The 19,952-nt window shown below is 41.7% G+C and overlaps 1 protein-coding gene across 1 annotated transcript in view; it reads right to left on the reverse strand.

Annotated features, from left to right (window-relative positions):
- Positions 1 to 4,409: 4,409 nt before the first annotated feature.
- MAP4K5 (mitogen-activated protein kinase kinase kinase kinase 5) overlaps positions 4,410 to 19,952 on the reverse strand; it is a 71,259-nt gene continuing 55,716 nt past the window's right edge. Inside the window, exons 20-32 of the mRNA XM_059819307.1 lie at positions 19,596 to 19,680; positions 19,426 to 19,505; positions 15,599 to 15,659; positions 14,635 to 14,637; positions 14,431 to 14,545; positions 14,238 to 14,296; positions 12,801 to 12,904; positions 12,228 to 12,405; positions 11,176 to 11,244; positions 10,369 to 10,461; positions 8,458 to 8,528; positions 7,878 to 7,933; positions 4,410 to 5,414 (exon numbers count right to left, since the gene is read on the reverse strand). Coding sequence (XP_059675290.1) covers positions 5,327 to 5,414; positions 7,878 to 7,933; positions 8,458 to 8,528; positions 10,369 to 10,461; positions 11,176 to 11,244; positions 12,228 to 12,405; positions 12,801 to 12,904; positions 14,238 to 14,296; positions 14,431 to 14,545; positions 14,635 to 14,637; positions 15,599 to 15,659; positions 19,426 to 19,505; positions 19,596 to 19,680 — 1,062 coding nt within the window. The 3' untranslated portion in view covers positions 4,410 to 5,326. The remainder of the gene's footprint in view (positions 5,415 to 7,877; positions 7,934 to 8,457; positions 8,529 to 10,368; positions 10,462 to 11,175; positions 11,245 to 12,227; positions 12,406 to 12,800; positions 12,905 to 14,237; positions 14,297 to 14,430; positions 14,546 to 14,634; positions 14,638 to 15,598; positions 15,660 to 19,425; positions 19,506 to 19,595; positions 19,681 to 19,952) is intronic.

The following is a 19,952-nucleotide window of genomic DNA, read 5'->3' on the forward strand; positions in this document are numbered from 1 at the left end:
GGCGCGGGGCCGCCCCGGCGCAGCTCCCTCGCCTCAGAGCGCCGCAGCGGCGGCCCCGGCCCCCCGCGCCTGCCGTTACCCCCGCGGCGCGGGAGCGGCCCCCCCGTCCCGCCCTCCCCGCAGCTCCCGCGGCGCCGGGGCGGGCCCGCGGGGGGTTCTCCCCGGCGGGGGACGGCCTTTGCGAGGCGTCTGTCGCCGGGACGCGGAGGGGAGCGCGCTCCCCGGGGCAGAGGAGGCGGAACCGCCCCGGGGGAACCCCGAAACCGGCCGGGGCCGTCCCCAGTGAGGGAGGGGGTCCCCGTGGCCTCTCACGGGGCCACATGCACCCCTCGGGGCGCCGAGCCCCCCACCCCACGCCTCCTCCGGGGCTTGGTGTCCCACAGCACCCTTCCGCCTTCCCCCCTTTCCAGCGCTCTGCTTTTCCACGGGGGTCTCTGCTTTTCACTCACTTTCCCTGCAGGGCTGGGAGGAGGAGGGAACGCCTCCCCCGAAGTCGGCGGGCTTCAAGCCCGCAGCCCCTTCCCCCGGCACCCCGGCAGCAGCGGAGAAGAGGGGAGGCCATTCCCCAGGGAGGCCTTGGCGCTGCACAGGGTAAGGGGCGGCTATTTGGGATGCCCAGGCACGGGCACGGCTGGGAGTGCTGGCACACAGACATTCCTGCTCTCGCACTTCCCCGGAACATCTCCCCCCGTGCAGTTCAAGCACCTCGAGTGTCTGCCACCTGATGAGCTTCCAGCAGGAGCCGGACCCTTTCGGTGAGCGTTTCCACCTCTTCCCTTCACATTATCTTTCCTCGTGCACCCGTTTAGGTCCTTGGCCATTTCCTCATACCCTGACAAAGATGGTCTTTTATGGTGGCAATTGCTTCCAGTAGTAGATCTGGAGATCGGTGTAGACACCCTACTCCATCTTATGCCTCCTCCCTCCCCAGTCCTTTCCTGGGGTGCGTCCTGAATTCTACTCAGAAGATCCACTATTTATTTTTCTTCCTCAGCCACATCCATCGGGGATGAGTAGTCTCCCCCTGTTCTAGCTGCCACACATGCTCTTTTTGGTTCTTTTTCCACACACTTTAAAAATGAGAGGGTGAAGAACATTCTTAAGACAAACATGTTCTTCGGTAGAACTATCCTGCCATTGAGATTTTCCCAGCTCTCTCAAGACTTGCAATGAAAGTACCTGACAAACACCGTGAGCCAGCTCAACTCTCAGCAGCGTTCCTGAGGAAGGCTTCCGATGCAGCTGTCCCGGAGACCTGCAGAGCTGCCTCAGAGAGGTGCAAGGACTACGCCACAGAGGAAGCTCCTCAAATGAGAAGTCAAACGGCAAGTCAGTCCATGATCCACATTGCTTTCCCAGATAACACATACAGGCTGATGCAGAGATTCACCCACAGTGGGAACAATCTTCTGCAGAGGAGGAATATTTATCTGTATTTATTTAACAGTAACTGGCAGTGGTGCTGTCCAAAGGCACGTTCGCAAGCCCCCTTTTCTCTCTACCTCAGCCCATCGCTGAAGATCTGGCGTACAGACGGACCAATGGCTGAACCACCTGCAGTAGACAGGTGGCCAACGTGCGAGGGCAAGGCTTGTATAAACTGCTCGAGATCCTGCTGAGACCGACTGTGTCCAGGGTGGAGTATCAAATGGTTATGTTCATGTTTTGCTATTCTAAGCAACCCTCCTTTAGAGCCCACCAGCCACCTTGCTATCTGCCCCATGAACAGGGCACGAGGTGGCCAGCCTCTGGTTTTCAAGCCGGAAAACTCACGAGTGGTTCCGTGGTGACTCCGGGCAACTGGCAGCAGGGCTGTGCTGGAGCAGAGTGCTGGGTAGCACGAAGCTGGAAAGAGTTCGCCACTGCTATTCTGATTTCTCTTTTCTGCGCTATCCCTGGTCCTCCCTTCCCTCCAGTTGATCCACGGTACGTGGGAGATGTCATGTGGCTCCCAGGCAGTCTGTAGGATTGAGAAGAGCGGCCAGCCCTGGATCAGGCCGTTCCCGCTGACTGCCATGAAACCTGGAGACTAGCTTACTTCCTTCGAGATAGTCTGATAAGGTATTGTTCCCAGCAAGTCTACCACACCACATCTAGGTATCAAATAAAGAAAGTTTATTTGGCATAGACTGAAATGAACCGCAACAGAAATTTACGCAGAACAAAGCCTAGTTACACAAACTGGAACAAGTGCAGTTAGAGTCTCGGTTACAATCTATAATGACTAAACAAGGTAAAAAGTCCATTTCCAGAAAGTCTCCCAGTCTTGTCCTTTTCATTCAGAGACATAGCGGCTCACTGATGCGTTGTACCTTCCATCTTTTAAAGACATGTCATCACAATTACAGTTGTATTTTTCAGTTACAATGAATTTGGTTAGGAAATCAAGAGAGATTAATTTACAGGCTGCTCTTCAAACACTGTACTTCAAAGAGCTCTGGGAGCCTGTTTTAAGGCTTTCGAGTTGAATACGTGAACCTTGTGCATCAAGTAACTAATACTTTGATAGTTGTCAAAAGAGTAATGAGGGGGTGAACAAGCTTTTGCGTTATAAACTCCAAAACCACACACTAGGCTTTCTCAACCCTGGTTGAAATGTCACAAAACAGATACAAAGATACAGACAATACCAGACTAACTTAAACAGCCCAACAAATACAAATTATACTAGTCAGAGTCACCGAGACTGGCCGGTTCAGCTATGAAACATGCAAATCCGTTGTGCTACACTCCGCTAAGAGTAACGAGTGAGATTTTACACTAGGAAACAGTATCTTGCAGATCATGCCAAAAATGCCACTGTCTATAAAACCAGACTAGACAAAGCATCTCAGAACATGCCATTAGAAATGCTTTAACAGCTAAAAAAGGAGGTTTGATTAAATGAGGACTTTCCTAGATTCATTTTTTTTATGATTCAGCAAATCACCAGTCATTCATGTCATTCAAAGAAAAATACTTTCAGTTCATGACTTTTGCATGACAGTGTCATAACCTAATAGTTATTTACTCCAGTTACTCCCCATAAATATTCATATTTTATTTACAGATTTCTCTCGTCTTTTAGAGATCTTCTTTAAGTGTTTTCAAAGATGAAGCCAAAATTACCTTCTGCAGTGAATGAGGTAAGTTAAGTGAAAGCGTTTGCTCTACAACATCTACACCTGGTGCTTCACTTTGTCTTCATTTTCATTTTAAAGTCTTTGTAGACTACAAGTTATACCGTTTGAGGGTTAATCACCAATCACTGTTACCTATGGAGAAGTAATTTCAGTTCTAGAGAACTTGATTTCTTTAAAACACAAAAATTACATGTCCCTCTTTTAATACTGCTGATCCAATCACAGCTGATGTGAACTGAGTTTTATCTGTACACTTGCTATTTATTAAACTTTGATACAGTTTCAGAACCGAAAAGCTTGACTTGATTTAAATATCAATACCAAGAATTAGTTTTGAATGACAATGCTAAGTGGATAAAATGCTAAATTATGTGCAAGTCTATTTTTCCTTCCAGACCTTCAGAACATCATAAAGCTCCAGCTGTACCTAGTAACAAAAAGACGCTACCGAGTCATCACGTGTGCCAAGTTAATTCCGTCAATGTTAAATTATGAATCACGTAGTCTGATGCCTAAGCAGACAACCCAGCGCCCCGTTCCTCAGGTTGCGAGTTGAAATCAAACCACTCCGGCTCTGCTGTCTCAGCAGAGCCCTCAGACAGGCCAAGCCGTTGTAACACACTTACCTTTACTGCTTTATTAAAATGACGCGTGAAGCTTCTACCCTGTCTTTCCTAGGGTGGCAGATCACTCAAAGCAAATAGGCAGCAGTGTGCTGCAGGATTTCATTTAAAAACCCCTTAAGTCAAATGTTTCTGAACTGCTACCATATCTGCCTATGGACTGTGTTTACTTACATCAAAGCTAGCAGGTTAATGTGAGGTAGTAAAACCAGATGCTATCCTGTAGTCAGTCTATATTTATATTTAATGGTACCTCAAGAATTTTAATTAATGAGGAAGACAAAAGGAACCGATGTGACTCTTTAATGGAGGAATAAAAAGAGAAAGAAAAATGCAGGTGACAAAACAGGGAAAGGGAAAAAGTGATCGAAAGCTTTAACATAGAATACTGGTTCTTATCATATTTATTTATACCACACAGCTGGGGAAATCACCACTTCCAAACGCCTGTCTGACTGACAACAGTTGGATGGCTGTACAAACAGAAAAGCTCGTAAGCTCAGTTATCGCTATAGGCTCCCCTCTGGAACAGTATAAATAAACTATACGTCATGGGCAGTTTGATACATGATACTTTCATTCATTAAGGATGATGACCAGGTACAATTTCCATTTCGCGTCACGAGGCTTATCCCTAATTTATGAAAATAAAGCATATATATTTTGTACATTTTTATATATATATAAATATATATATATAAAAAATACACACTGCCGGTCAACTTAACACACATGCACGCACACACACACACGTATATTGTACACACCCACCCAGTAGCAACATGTCTGTATCAATATTATATTTTGTGTACACACACCCTACATCTAGTAAATAAGAAAATCCCTTTTATGGCAATTCTGCAGGCAGAAAATCAATACAAAATACTTTGTTGTACAAAACTGCATTTTTACAAGATCAACCAACATTGTAACATACCCCTCAATAATGCACTACATCCCTACAAGAAAAAAGAATAATCAAATCTTTATACAATTGTAAAAAAAATTGTAAGCTGCTCTGCAACCTTCCTTTGCTAAAAGTTAGATACATTACACCATTCTAGCAGCAGATTAATAAATAAGGATTAAATAGTCTATTATACAAAGCCATACCGAATGGCAGATTTAAAACCAAAAAGCTTTGCAGATACTTCCACTTCCTACACAAATCTTTTCTATTAAGAATAAGACTCAGTATAAAACAGGGAAACAGCCAGCACTATATCTGTATCTACAGAATATAAGGAAAACCCAAGGGAAGTAAAATATTTAACAGTTTATGGCACCTTTACTGCATAACGTTTTTTTAAAGGCTCTGTTTCCCTATAACTAACGAGTAAAGGGCTATTTATCTCATAGCTTTTATTAAGCAAACTCGATACAACCAACCACACAGTGGCAAGAGACAGAACCAGCTGTTCCCAGCTGCAAAAATGTATTGATTTCCACCCTAAAACAACATCATTTAGGTGTCAAGAAAAGAAACAGTAAGTCACAGTCCCGCTTGTACTGAGTTTCCTAATGCTTCTTTGTTCCTCGTGTGGCAAATTCACTCTGTTATTTGCGTTAGGTTACTGTTGCTTAGTAACTATTTTCATGTCCAGCCAAGATGTAGAGATTGCTGTGTGCGGTTGGATTTTCTGTTGGCCTGCTTTCTAACACTACCACTCTGCAATCAAACACAAACAGAATCCAAAATGGTTAGTGGCAAAATACGAGGAGGAATAAACATGTTGCTCGTAGGTTTCTACAGATTGGAGGGATATAGGTTCTCCTAAGTATCTTGGGTATTTTATTCTTCAAATCACTTACCTCATTTTCCAGCATCACTCCTCATAAAAACACGAAAGAAGAATATACAAGGAACAGAAGACTAGAAGCAGCTTCGTGAACCAGGATCTGCCCCGCTCAACCACAGGCACACGCAGTATGTTACAAACCCCTTCCCAACTGACATCCTCCACCTCCAGCTATGTCCTCTGCTTCTACTGGGAAGTTATCTCAGAGCCAGAGTGTTGCGAGGAGGTGCAACCCTCCTATCGTCTATGGCCCAAATATGTTTTTACCTCCTACATCCTGCAATAAGCATCAGCCACTAACCTAAACAGTTCTTCTCCTTTCTAAATATTTATCAGTGGATGGGTTCACAGGGAACGCTCAACCCCATCTTGGCCTTTGTCCTGCTGGATCACGTTCCTGTAGGCTCCTCTGGAAAACCTGTCCCTCCCCGTCTTGTCACGCTGACTGCTGTCTTCTACACATCTGTCCCATGCTGAACCCTGACAATCATCTCAGCAGCTGGTATGGTCGGGCCTTTGACCACCTCTCTCCCTTCCAACTGCTTAGCTCCTGCATTTCTTTTCACCAGCTCCTAGGACTATAACCTGTCATTTTTAAGATTAAACTTCTCTCTGCTTTTTGTTTTCCACCTGCTTTTCAAATAAGCCAAATGTGCCACTTGAACGCTGAGTTAGATTTCTCAAAGGGTGAGCATTGCACACACTCCCCTCCCATGTCACATTCCTCAAAGAGTTTTCGAATGGAGTCTCACTCTTAACAGCCTCTGTCCCCGATCTTCACTTCTGCAACTCAGTAGTTATTAAGTGATCCAAGCCAAAAAAGTGCTACCACATCTCATTCACTTGAATGGTAGAAAAGATTCCTGCTCCGTTTGTACAGAGATGGAAAAATACAAAACAAAGGATTTGGCAGTTCAATGAGATCAGAATGGAAGAAAATGCCTTCTCTGCAAAACTGCATGCAGCAGGACTTCAACCTGATCTCCAACCCCCAAAAGTACTTTGTATTAAGTTGTTATTCAGATACGCATGTCTTCTATAAACCTGCGAGCTGAACCAGATGAGACACTGCTTCCCATCCCTCTGTGTGCTTAGGATGCTCCTGTGTTCACCAGCCCAACACAGAAATAGGAGCCATTTAAAGGTACCAATTCCAGTACGCAAGAAAGATTCACTGATGGTGGCACAGCACATACCTGGACTAATACATACGGCATCTCTACCGCAGTGGACTTTAGCAAAAGCTCATTCTTGCAATAAAATGCCCCCTGCTCTGCTGGGGGTAACAGGGAAGGAAATTACCCCTGCCTGTCTGCACAAGGGGGTAACAGGCAGAAAAGGCAGAGTGCGCGTTGTCAGAGGTTGCACTGTGTTTGTATTTTTGAGATCTCAGAGTCAGCAGTGGCAAGGATCCCCAATTCCAACTGCAGTGATCAAGTACAGTGGGGTCCTTGGTGACACAGATGCAAAGCAGAGACTTCAGCTGTTTCTTGTACGGGCTACCCCTCCTCATCCAAAGAGCTAGCACGCTCTCACTCTTTCTGGACCGGGGATCCGAGAACGTAAGCACACAAAATTATGGCTAACTTAACAGAAAGCGAGTCAGAGCCAGGCTTTCCAAAGGCCAAATGAGGGAGGAGAAGATCAGGGATTAGAACTGATTTCTTGGCTCATTACTATCTACTTCCACATTTAGCACTCTCACTACCTGAGAAACCCCAAGTACACATGTCCAAATCCGGAGACTGGGGCAGCTTCTGGTAAGGTTTCAAACCTGGAGGCAGCTGCACACCTCTTCCCAGCCTCCATAGCTGAAAGGAGTCATCTGGATGTTGTGGGTAATGGGTGAATTTAGACCACTGTGCATTAAAACCTGTATGCGATCTAGTTTGCTCTGCTATTTCCAGACCTCGAGGTCCAGAACAGCGAAGATTATTTTTAAGTAACTAGCTGCCAAGATAGTTCACCAGGAAAATCCAAGCCAGAAGCAGGCTCTTCCATAAGTGCACTGGGCACCCTGCTCGGCGCAAGCCAAAGGTGGCTCTCATCTCTCCCTGTCGCTTCTCTCCTCACACGGTACCTCTATACGCTTGTGTTTGTGTTCACACTCTGCAGTGGAAAGTGGGGGAGGTCACAGGGGCTCTTAGTAATAATTTCAGATGCAGATGCAATCACTAATGAAATTTTTGGCTATCGGAGGCAGAAACAGTGTTACTGCCTCCCCCAGGACTGCCTACAGATAGATCTGCGGCGGGCTGGAAGCCAGTTCCAGCTGGAAGCTAGAAAGCTGGTTTAAATAAAATAAAAGGTTTATGTTTCTTCAAAGTGATTACCTGTCTGATCCCAGTAAGCGGAAAACCCTGGTTTCATCTGATATCTCTTGGGTAACCTGTAGAAAAATGGAGACATTTAGGTCCATTTCAGTGGCAAAATGAAATTTATTGGTCTGAGTTGGAAGGAAGAAAAAAAATTAAAGAAGATCAGTCTCTTAAAAAATTCAAATATAATTTAGTGCAAATTACAGGAATAAATCAGATAAAACACTTTTTTGCTTAGCATCAGTTTAAATTTCATAAAATACAAATTATTTTAAATATTTTTTGTCTTGTAGACTGTTATCAGTCTAGATGATTCGGTGGCACAGATGGAGCATGTTGATCAAATCTTTGTCAGCAGACTGACTAGCTTTCCCTGTATTTTCACAGAGGATGCCATCAAAAAGGACAGCATTCTTTTTGCAAAAAAGGACACCTTTTTTAAAGGGAAGTCAGAGAAAGCAACCAGCACGCTGCAGCAATGACAACATGGAGCACGAGCATTATCACTAGGGAAGCAGCTAGAGGGGCCCAAGTATCAAATGGTAAATAAGGAACAAGAAGAAATTAAACCTGGAGGGACTGGGAGATCACTTACTTCATCTGACTTAAAGCTTTTGCCCTGCATGCCATGTTTCCAGAAGGCCAGCACACTGTCTTGAAGGCACACTGCAAAGAAGAAACACAAAATCAGACCCGAGCGTGGCTTATCTGAACCAAGGAAACCTGGGTTTCTCACCAGCAGTGACAATGAGAAGCATGTGGAGAAAGTACATGGTGAGAAGAGCCGAACTCCTGGTAGAAGAGCCAAACTCCAAAATCACCATAGAAAAACTGGATTGAAACGACTGTTTGGATCTGAGATGCTCATTACTTTTTAAGTGCAATTCAAAACGTACCACTCAGAGATTCCCTGTTTGCCAAGACAAGATAGGCATCTCTCTTTTTCCTTTTCTCCCTTTCACTTCTATTCTCTGGATCTTTGTTTTCCTAATGATTCTGGAGAACACGCCAGGAAGTGTATAAACATGCTGCCAACCAAAACACTGTGGATTGCTGGAAATTACAGATCATTTCAGTTATTATATTTACTTCAAAATAGACGCGAGTATGAAAAATGGGAAGAGTCTTCCATTCAGGGCCAAAGAGAGAACACAGAAAGCTACCAGCTCTGATTTAATTACCAGACTGCTGAAAATAACGGATGAAGAGCCTGGTGTTCTTTAAGCAGTGTTACAGAAACATGTATTACCCCGTGTTTTATTTTCCTAAATCCTACTTGTTTTCCTTTACTATTCCTTCGAGCCACATTTTGTATCTGCTCGGTATTAGTCATGTCCTAAATACACAGAACAAATGCATTCAGCAGAATCCTAAGAGCAACGTTTGTCACAATAGCCTTAAACTAATCTTCACCTGCTACTCCCCACTGCAATCAGAGAATGAAGAGTTGTTGATAGCCCAAATTCCCGAGAGACCACTCGGAGTGTAAAGAACTGCTCACATCATTCAATGTCAGCTGGTAAGTGCAAGACTTCAGGATAAATGCTTCTGTCTATGAATTCCTTCAGAGTTCAAGGAAAAGGCAACGGACGAGTCACGTTATGCATGCGTCAGCAGGAGATATTGTATGATACAAGTACAGCAGTTAATTAGAACATGTCAGAATTTAGGGAAGAATCACAGGCTTGATTAAAAATATCTTCCTTCAGGATGGGTCCAACATATCTAAATAGAGATGCTGTATAAAAGAACGTGCACTGCTTTACCAACTGCTGTTAAAATACAAAATGCCTGTGTCAAGAATCTTATTCTAAAGGGAAAATGCCTGAAGAACCCAGGAATGCAAGTTGTACAGAACTGCTAACAAAAGCAAGTTGTGTCTTTACTGATTTCGATTCCAGAAAGAAGTTCAGTTTCTGAGATACGGAATTATTAAACTTACGTTAATTAGATATTTCTGAGAGCTTATTACAGCAGAAATACTTCCTTGACAACTGCAATGCAAGTTTTGGAAGCAAGGCTGCTATCCTCTACTAGTCTAAAGACAGCAGCCTGTCCTCTAAGAATTAGATTCAAATACTATTACCCTGACCGTTAAAAAATGGAAGTGCTATCACTTTAAGTAAAATCTTAGCTTTTAGAAGGCTAACACAAATTTATGTATTACTAAAACATTTTTTCCTCCCCAAAGGTTTTTCTCAGTGCTATGGAAATGACCAGAAACCAGTCAGCCTTTTTTTCCAACCAAATCATGATACATCTTACTTACAAAACAGAAATGACACCAGATGGAAACAAGCGCAGATTGGATGCACTATCTGGCAACTGCCTTACTTTCTTCAGCATGTCAGTGGAGACTAAGAGACAGCTCACAATATCACAATGTATTTTTTAGCGTCAGGCCCCACTGGGTGCACTAGACCAGTCTAGATTATTAAAAACCCTTCAACACTCATCCCTCTAAGTTCTTAGTCCTTGAGAGACAATAGAGAAGCAAATCACTTACCCACTGACTCAATGCAGAAATCAAAGCTCAGCTCAGAGGCCAATTTCTTGCTTGACTTCAGTTTCCCTTGTAAATTCACAATTTTCACAAATTCTCAAGAAAAACAGAAAAACAAGTATTAAACCCCACTGCTGAAAAGGATTACTGATGGCTTTAAGTATGAAATACTAATTGCATCTTTCAGGCACAAAGAAATGCCCAAACCTAACATGTATAGTATTTGCCTAAAGTGAATCCAAGAGCATCCTTCTCTCAAAATAAATATAGAAGGTTTTCTTACACACTTTGTATGTTTTTAGACTCTGCTGACAGCCATCCTGCAAATAACAAAGAGTGCAGAAATGCGAATTCAACGTAAAGGTTGGAAATTTAGGCAGGCTGAGTCATTGCAAAGTTCCCATTGTGGTATTAACCTCTGATGCATGAGAGTTACGGTTGTAATTACTGTGTATGACGGAGTGTTAGCTATTTGTCCTGCTAGCATATGCAACAGGCAAATGTCACTTTTGCCCAGTAAATTCTGAAAATTTCTGATTGGCGTATATTTGAATTCTGATCTGTAATGCTGCATTACATTTCATTTTGAAAAGAAACAAGCATGACACACACATGAATAGGGGAAGTGGAATCACAAGAATCACAGTGAAAACCCACTTATCTGAATTGTATCTGTTAGGAAATATTACAACACAAATTAGTAATGAAGGGAGACAAATTAACTTGTAGGAGAGTTAAAAATCAACAACTGTGGCAAAACAAGTTTTGCACAAGGTGTAGTAAGTTGCTCAACAGAGACATGTTACTTACTGTCCAGGCAGACTAGGACAGTGTCTCTTTCCAGCTGCGTTACATGAATGGCATCTAACTGCTGATTGCCTTGTGAAAAAGAAAACAGATTATTTTATATCACATCACAGGACTGATCTCAGCCTCCCCTCCTCTCAACCTCTCACCCATTGCTACAGCCTTTTCAGTATGCTACGAGCCTTTTGCAATCTACAATATTTGTTACTCTCAAATTTTTTTTATGGCTATATGATCCCAGAATGTTCTGGGAAGAGTACAGGGCCTAAGGACAAATCCATCAGTTCAAAGCAGGTATTTAATATGAAAGCACTACTGTTTATTGGCATAAAATACATTTTATGTTACAGTTCAGCAGAGCAAGTCAGCTTCCTTCATGAAGAGGCACGACAGTGAATAAAAGGAATCATCAAGGGAACCTTTGCTCCTAGAAAAATGCTCTTTTCCCATAAATACACATCTGGAAAGATTATTGTGCTGATACTAAGCTAGATTTAATAGTTTTTCTAGTTTTTATTAATGAAGTTCTTGGTACAGCTGCTAAAAAGCAGTATTTAAATGTAAAAGTGTATATCCAACAGAGCCAGCAGAGGAAAGCATCTGCAAGATATCAACTAGCTTTTGAAGATAAAACAAAATCTTCTACTTATTAATAGCCAGTTGAAGATGACAAGCCTCCTCCAAGGGCTGGAGGACAGACAAGAATGCATTTATGTGAGTCTTTACACAGGAAAGAAGGGGAAAGAGGAGTAAGCCTGACCCCAGGAAAAAGCATGCAACCACAAATGAGAAACCAATCAGCAGGGTCTGCATTACTGTTTAAAGAAATCTATAAAATAAAAGATGTGTCTAAAAATGAAGTCTTTTAAGAAAGATAGTTTATACTGAAGTTGGCAGGTCATCACAAGAAGAACCTGGGATCAGCTTCAATATGCTTTAGGTAGAGAAGGGGCATCATTTTGCCTAGCCTAAAGGGTTTCCAAACAACTTCTGAGGAAGGGGTATCAACAGCTACCAGACAATGAAACGGCTGCAAGATGGACCAACAGTCTTACCTGCACCAATTTCTGTAAACCACGACGAAGCAGAGTTCAAGTTGATTGTCTCAAACTGAACTACATGATTTGGTTCAGTACCCTTACTGATAGCTACGCAGACCATCGGGTACTCCTGCTCTGGTATCACTAGCATTTCAAACACATTCAAAGGGCTTGGCAAAGGAAAATCAAAGTGCTGGAAAAAAACACAGTAAGGCATTTGTAAAGTTTCCGTCTACCTTGGAAATAAGAAGCCTAAAATAACATGCACAAAATATAAAAGAAATGGAAGAATTTTTCACTGCTACTAAGAGTGCTTTTTTTAAGACAGCATGAGCTGTGAGCGACATTATGTCGCGCAGAGGTATATGCTAGTCTGCTTTTGCTAGTACTGGGCTTGATCCAACACTTGACTGACTTCAGTCACAAGATTTTCTTAGTCAAAATGTGTCAAGCCAGATTTTGAAGTGCTCAGAACCCACAAATGGGACTAGCCTGGGATGTACTTTCCATTACAAACTCTGGAAAGGTTATTTCCACAAATGTATAATGATTAAGATTAAATGTTCTAAACTAAAGTGAAATACTTACCTTTATTAACATGAATTTCTGCATTGGCTCATACCACTGTAGTAGAACAATTCCAGACTGCAATGCACCACACAGGTATTTATGTCCTGTGTATGGATTTCGTACTATAAAAAATAAACAAACAAAAAAACCCAAAAAGGGTTGTTTTTTTCCCCTAAGTCCAGCAAGTTCAATGCATACTTGAAAAAACACCCTGCCGCTACCTTTACAAATAATTTAAGAAATAACATCAGTTTCACACTGATAACGGCCTTCTGGCTTGCCACTGAAATATCCAGAGTGATTAATGTTGTTCTACATTCCAGACAAATTCAATTATACTTGTAATTAATAACCACTAGCATTCTTTGAGTCCCAGTAAAGAGGCCACATGCTGAGTGGCCAGAAAAGCCGTAACACCTTCTTCTTGGGGCTGCGTGAGCAGAGGGAGTAAAACGTCCAGGTCAAGTTGTGATTTAAGTAAAAAAAAATTTCCCAAATGGTGAAGATGCCCCATAACTTTTGGGTTTAGGATTTGTCTTTTCAAGTTCAGCTGGATACAAGACCAGCCTGACTTCAGGAATCATTTGTAAATATGCCTACTGTAGACACTTTATACGAGCTAAATGAATATCCTAAGTCTGAAACTACATACTTTATACTCTGCTTAAGCATTTTTAAGACTGTAAAGGTACAATTTCAAAGAGCACTAGGGCCAGTTTTCAAACGGACGTGTATTCTGTAGAAAACCCAAGCCTTTCTGAAAGTCAGCGAAGGCAAAGACAAATCTGTAACTCCACAAGCTTTAACTCTTTTCTGGGCACTTAGAACTTGAGCGATGGCTTCACTCCTCCGCAGGCTGACAGAATTTTTATTCATGTCCAGCCTTTTCTTTGTGGAAAATATTCTTTTCAAGTTAGCATCGCTAAAAGCTGGATCTAGGTCAAAGCTTGAGCCAAACTGACAAAGCAGAAAGGGTTATTTGTGCATGTGCAACAACTCTGGGATTCTGTAACAAGCGTTCCACTCGCAGGCAGTCTGCGGGTCACAGTAACTAGTTGGCTCGGGTGGCAGCCTGAAACCAGTGATCCCAAACATCGACTTATTCACTGAGAGCTTCAGCAGGTCTCAAAGAGAGCGTGCAACAGCCGTCAGCTGTGTGCTACTGACATTCTCCAGATTCTCCTTTTGGATCTTGCTCTAGACAGCAACATGTCTAGGTTGAGAGCTGATACGAAAAATGCTTTTCCACTGAAGAGCACAAAGACACCCACATTAATTAAAAGGAAAGCTATGCACCAGTTAAGCAGAGCATTAAGAAATAATGTAGTCATACTGTTTTCTGAACAATGAACTAACTATAACTTTATTAAAAAGAAATGAGTTTAAGACATGCCATGCCCAATGACAAAGGCCAGGGGAAAAAAAAAAAAAAGGCACAACTGAACACCTACTCACCTATACAGCATTTGTGGCATCCTTTTGTATCAGGGATCTTTGTCGTTAAGGCAAACTTCCTGGAATAACAATTACGAAAAAAGGCATCAACAAGAGGTGCCGAAAGCCCTTTGTGCTACCAATTCACCAGCACAAACAGTATTTATGGGAATTTTCACTTGTTAATAATTGTCTGTAAGTGAAAGATTTGTACCTTGGTAATATTTTGTCAGGAAACCTATGGGTTTGAATATGAGCAGCTAATCCCGTTTTTTTGGCTTGTTCAAACAAAGCTATTAAATTATGGGAGTAGAGCTGGAATGTTTTCCCTGTAAGAGAGAAAAGCACAATTGATATCACACCCATGCCTCCAGCAGAGAACTGCACATTTCAGAAAAATGTATGTATAGAAAATTACCTTCTAGAGAAACGGAGCACATGCGTCAGATATTTCAAGTCCGGATATGAAGAAAAACAAAACAAGACAACAATAACAACACACATAGAGAAGACACAGCATTCAACTCAAAGTTCATTTCAGTAACACTAAAGCTGCTCTGAAAGTTAGTTTTATGTATACATTTTTAGAAGGCTGTAATTATACACCAACAGGTAATTATATCAGGACATCTTCTTTAGCTATAAACCAATAAAAGTGGTGTTACACAAAATCCTGCATGTTTAAAAGCACAGTCTTACAATTAGTCTGCGTGTCACAGTGCCTGTTTCCTATCTAGAACGTCCTACTCCAGGACAACTGCTGAAAAATATATTTTCTTCAAGAATCAATCTGCTGGATTAGTAGCATTTCACAGCACCTCATTCTCTTTCAAATTGAGACTGGTTTTGTTTTAGGGTGGATTTATTTTCTGGATCCAGTTCATACCAAAGATGCTGCCAGGCTACAATACACTGAGAATGATCAAACACTGCATCTACATTTTAATAATGCGCCTATGTTAATCCTCTCCTAATTTCGTTCTGACACATGAAAGCCATCCTTATTCTGACTCGCCTAGCTCAGGGACCAAAGAGGAGCGACGCTCTTTAGATTCTCTAGGCACTTTCAGTCAAATTGCAGCCTTGGCAGAGGCAACTCTTGTTTGACAAATACCAAGTGCTGAGCTTTTCCAGTCTAACTAAAAATAAATAAATACAGTGGCACACTGCAGACAACTGGCTCTAGTACTTGTAAATGTCCAGTTTTATCTCTTAAAGTCTTTCACATTAAAACACTCTTGAAGCAAAGCTCCCTATACAAACACAAGAAACAATGCACAGTTTTCTACTTCAGTACAATCAAAATACATTGTACTGAATTATGACTTTAAATGATTCTCTTTATTTATAATTTTATTAATTTTCCCTCTATTTATACGTACCTGACAAGGACATTAATGTGTTATTGATAACATACAGCCAGGTGCACTTTCGAGGAAACAACTGAAGAAAGAAAATATTTCCATTAATAGAAACATACAGGAATTTCCAACCAGGGTCTTCTCTGCCTGCTCCACCTCTGCCGCCATTCCTGCAGGGATCGACGCTGGAGAAAGTCCCAGCTGCAGCTACAGTTTCCCCTTTAATTCACTCCTTGGATCCTTGCTTAGCCCTTCTATCTGTCTGAAACAGTTTTCGTTCCTTCCCTCTTCTACCCCTGAAACTTTCAAAATTAATTTTTCTCTATTTTTTAATTAGCAGCACAGAGCCAAAGTGGGACAACTGGCAAGACTGGAATACCATATACATAAAGACATAGCTTGCTCAGGAATGACAGCCAAAGAAAGAAAGGTAACACTATTACAGAAACCTACTAAACCCCACAAAAGTCCGAAGAGCGTGGAAAAAAGGCATTAGTATTTTCTAAGCAACTTGAATTACCACAAAATCCTGTATTTCATAGGACTTACCTGCCTGGCTATTTGTGTTAGCATGCTGCTTTGTAAACAGACAGCTCATGGAAGGCATTGGGACTTACTTTTGTTTTGGAGGGAGGAAGTTACTCACGGGGCAGCTAGTCTAGATTTGAGAAGATTTTAAAGTTAAGAAGAATCTCTTGGCAACCTGAATGGAATTTTGATAAAAGTGATGGCAAATGATAGCATTCAGGAGTCTCAACAAAGGAAGAAACAAGGACAACAGAATAAGGACAGGGATTTTGTTTAAAAAAACCCCAACCAACCAAAACAAACCACAAAAGACAAGACTAAATGTATTCAACAGTATTCATAGGTAAGGTCCTCCCTCAAGAAAAAGTTTCCAATAGGAAAAAAAAGGAGTTCAAAGGATTAAGCTGTTTCTAAAGGAGTCTATTAAAAAAAAGACAACAGCAAACTGGTGCACTGAGGGAAGTTGCTGCAAAACACAGCAAAAGATGCTTGAATCAAGGCTCTACAAAAGAATGACTGTACTGGTTTCATGCAAATGTCCATCTAACCTAATATCTGTTTCCAACAGTCACCATAAAGTGACACAATTTCTCCTAAAAATGGTGAAAACATGGAAAAAAAAAGTATATAATACTGCACCTAATACTCTGCCAGACACCAAGTTCTTCATCTCAGAAACCCACTGAACCAGACACGGGCTTTATGCATTTAGTGAGCTTCGATGGATTTATCCTCCATAAATCTGCGCAGTCTCCCCTCTGAACTCAGGTAACTCCTAGCATTTGCAGCTCCCCATAGCAAAAAGTCCCAGGCTAGTTACCCACTGTTTATTTTTAATTTGGCTCCACTAGCTTCATTTAACGTCCCCAATGGAAGAGAAGGGGAATAGTTGTTCCCTATGAACCATCTCCAAGCCACCCCAAGATGGGTAAATATTTCTTATTTCCCCCCCATGCCTTAAGTATCACAAATACATAATACAGAGAATGGAAACAAGGATGCAATCCTAAGGATGAAGAGGAAATTACAAGGTAAGCCTGAAGGAAGAAACATAAGAAAGGTTAAGATGCAAATTAAATTACCAATATAAAAGAAGTCGATAAACGTGGCAACTGGGAAAACAAAAGGCTAGGCCCACTGCTTGACAGGAAAGAAAGATTAATCATTAACATGGTTAATAGCACTGGGGTAGAAACTTGTGCTAGAAGCAGGGAAAGAACACATTACCACTATTTCAACTAGATATACTCATGTCAGCAGGTCCCAATGAAGTTTACTTTACAGTACTTAAGAACTGGCTCAAGCCCCAAGGTCTCAGTAATGATTATCTTCAAGAACTGATGGAGGGCGAGCAAGGACCTCAAGAAGGACAAACATACTACCTACACCAAATAAAAAGGGCAGTGGGAATTGCAAAATAGTCTGACTGACTGGATAGCCAGAGTAGTACAGGAACAAGCCACATACTTCTTAATTACCAAGGGATAACAAGAGCAGCTAGTGCAGATCAGGCTGTATCTGAACATCTGAATTTCCTTCTTTAACAGAGTAACTGCCCTGCTGAGGGCAGTGAAACCACAAGATGAGAAACATATGTGAGGGACCTTGTCCTGCGTGCCATTTCCACGTGCAAAATAAGAAAATACAGGGTAGATGAAATTGCAGAAAGAAAACATACAACTGGTTGGACATAAAAACAGAGTATCTATCAGCAATTTGCTATTTAATAGAAGGAAAAAGCAGCCTGTAGATATATAGTCTCTTCTCTGGGTCTGGTTCTAGTCAGTATTTTCACTGAAAAACTAACAATGGAATAAAAGTATACTTCTGAAATTGGGGATATAGTAACCTTGGAGAGACAGCAAGCACTTTGGAAGATGTGATCAGAATCAGAAGCTGGAGAAATAGTTAAAAATGTGCATTTGGTGGGGAGAAAGCATGAAATGAGCAAACACAAATAAGGAAACAAGTGGCACGGCAGAAGCACATTTGTAAAGCCTCTGGGGTTTGTAGTGGATCACACCTGACCTCTGCAAACTGAGGATGCTCTCACAGAACAGGAACCTCATTTTGGGATGCACTGAATATCATAAGTAGACACTATTAAGTTCCCTCTACCTACCATTGGCATATCTAACCTTTCAATAGGATAAAAAAAAGCATGTGGAAGAGTCCAGAGAAGACTGTTAGATGAAATAATTTAGGAAAATGTACAAGGAAAGAGATTGTTCTGACTAACGGAGTAAAGAGAAAACTGAGGTAAGAAGGCCAGGGCATCTCCAACAGCTGCCACCACAATTTTCAGAAATTTACTGTAAAATTAAGTAGTTGTTCCCCACGTCTACTGAGGTTACAAAAAGATAAGCAACTTCATATTCAACTCCATCCTACTGCATTCAGGTGCACCCTCAGCTCTCTTAACTTGAAAAGATCTTCTAATTGTACTGAATCCAAATTCCCAGTTCTCACCATCAAGCCCTTTAAAATGTCCTCTTGTTTTTGTCTGTGCCAAACTACCCCCCAACACGACCCTGCTGAACCGCTTCCGCTTTTCTTTTGCCCCTCTCGTGTTTTGGCCCCTACCACAGTGCTCCCAGGAACAGGGGACTTTCTCCTCTTAAGCACAGATCTCTGTGCAATGCCCTTTCTGCAAAATCATCTTTCTCTCACTATTACTCATAGATTACTCATATTACTCATCCACCCTGCCACCTCTGCTTTCTGACCTGTGCCGTGTCTCGACTGAATTTAACACTCTGCAGAGGCGTGAAATGCCTTTGTGAACTGCTTTTGAAACCTACATGTATAAATCTCATTATCAGCATCCGGCAACGCTTCCCTTCCAAGAGTACTCTGCTCCTCCTGACTCTAAAAACCCAAATGTAACAATACCACGACTGCATGAAGTGGCTTTGGAAAAGGTTAAGACAGCCCAAGAAAACAGAAGCAAATGCGTATTTATTGGTGGTAACAATGCCAGCTAAATTAAATGGCTGAGGGCTTTGGTAGCACCCAGTGGAGAAGCAATATGCCATCTAGTGGAGATAAAACGGAGAGAGAAAGGGCAGGTCATCAGTTGCCTCCAAGGCAAAGAAAGACCTTTTAGTAGAAAACTCCTTTGAAAGCAATGTTACGTAAGCAGCAACAAAAAATTCAGGTAGGTAGGAAAACTATTAATTTTAGGACTTCAATTGCTTGCTTTGATGTGAATCAGTTTACACCTCAAAGCCCAGCATCCAATCTACTCCCTCTAATATCAAACTTTCTTGCTTCATAATATCCCCAAATCTATTCTGTGTGTTCAATACACCAAAAATCACCTGTTCCATTGTTGCTTCGTGAAGTTCGTTCAAATTCAAAGTATAGATACCTTCTTCCGTGCCAAAGATAATGTACTGATCTAAAAATTTAAGAGAAATTGATTATTTCACAAGCTCACTACCACTTTGGCAACCAGCAGGTTTAAAATACACACCTAAAATAACTTTACCTTTAGTATCTGGATGTATCCATGATGTTGCACAATTAATCTTCAAAGGACAACCATCAAAGACTTTGGAAAAACACGCTCCCATCTGAAAAACACCAAAACAAACCTGAAACAAGTTCAAGGTATAAAGTGTTTCTCTTCTGGCACTTGGCTGCTTAGTACACACCTGTACACACTGGTGCTTTCTTTTTTCAGACACAAACTTACTCTAATATACGTTGATGCAAAACGTTTTTATCTTCCCCAAAAGCTACAATGCAGCCTTCCAAACCCTTTCATAGACTTCATATACATTAAGAAACACAGAGGGATCAGAGTGATAGGAACAATTTTAAGCACCTACTGGGTAAGAACAAT

Source organism: Gavia stellata, chromosome 7, assembly GCF_030936135.1.
Source record: "Gavia stellata isolate bGavSte3 chromosome 7, bGavSte3.hap2, whole genome shotgun sequence".
NCBI lineage: Eukaryota > Metazoa > Chordata > Aves > Gaviiformes > Gaviidae > Gavia > Gavia stellata.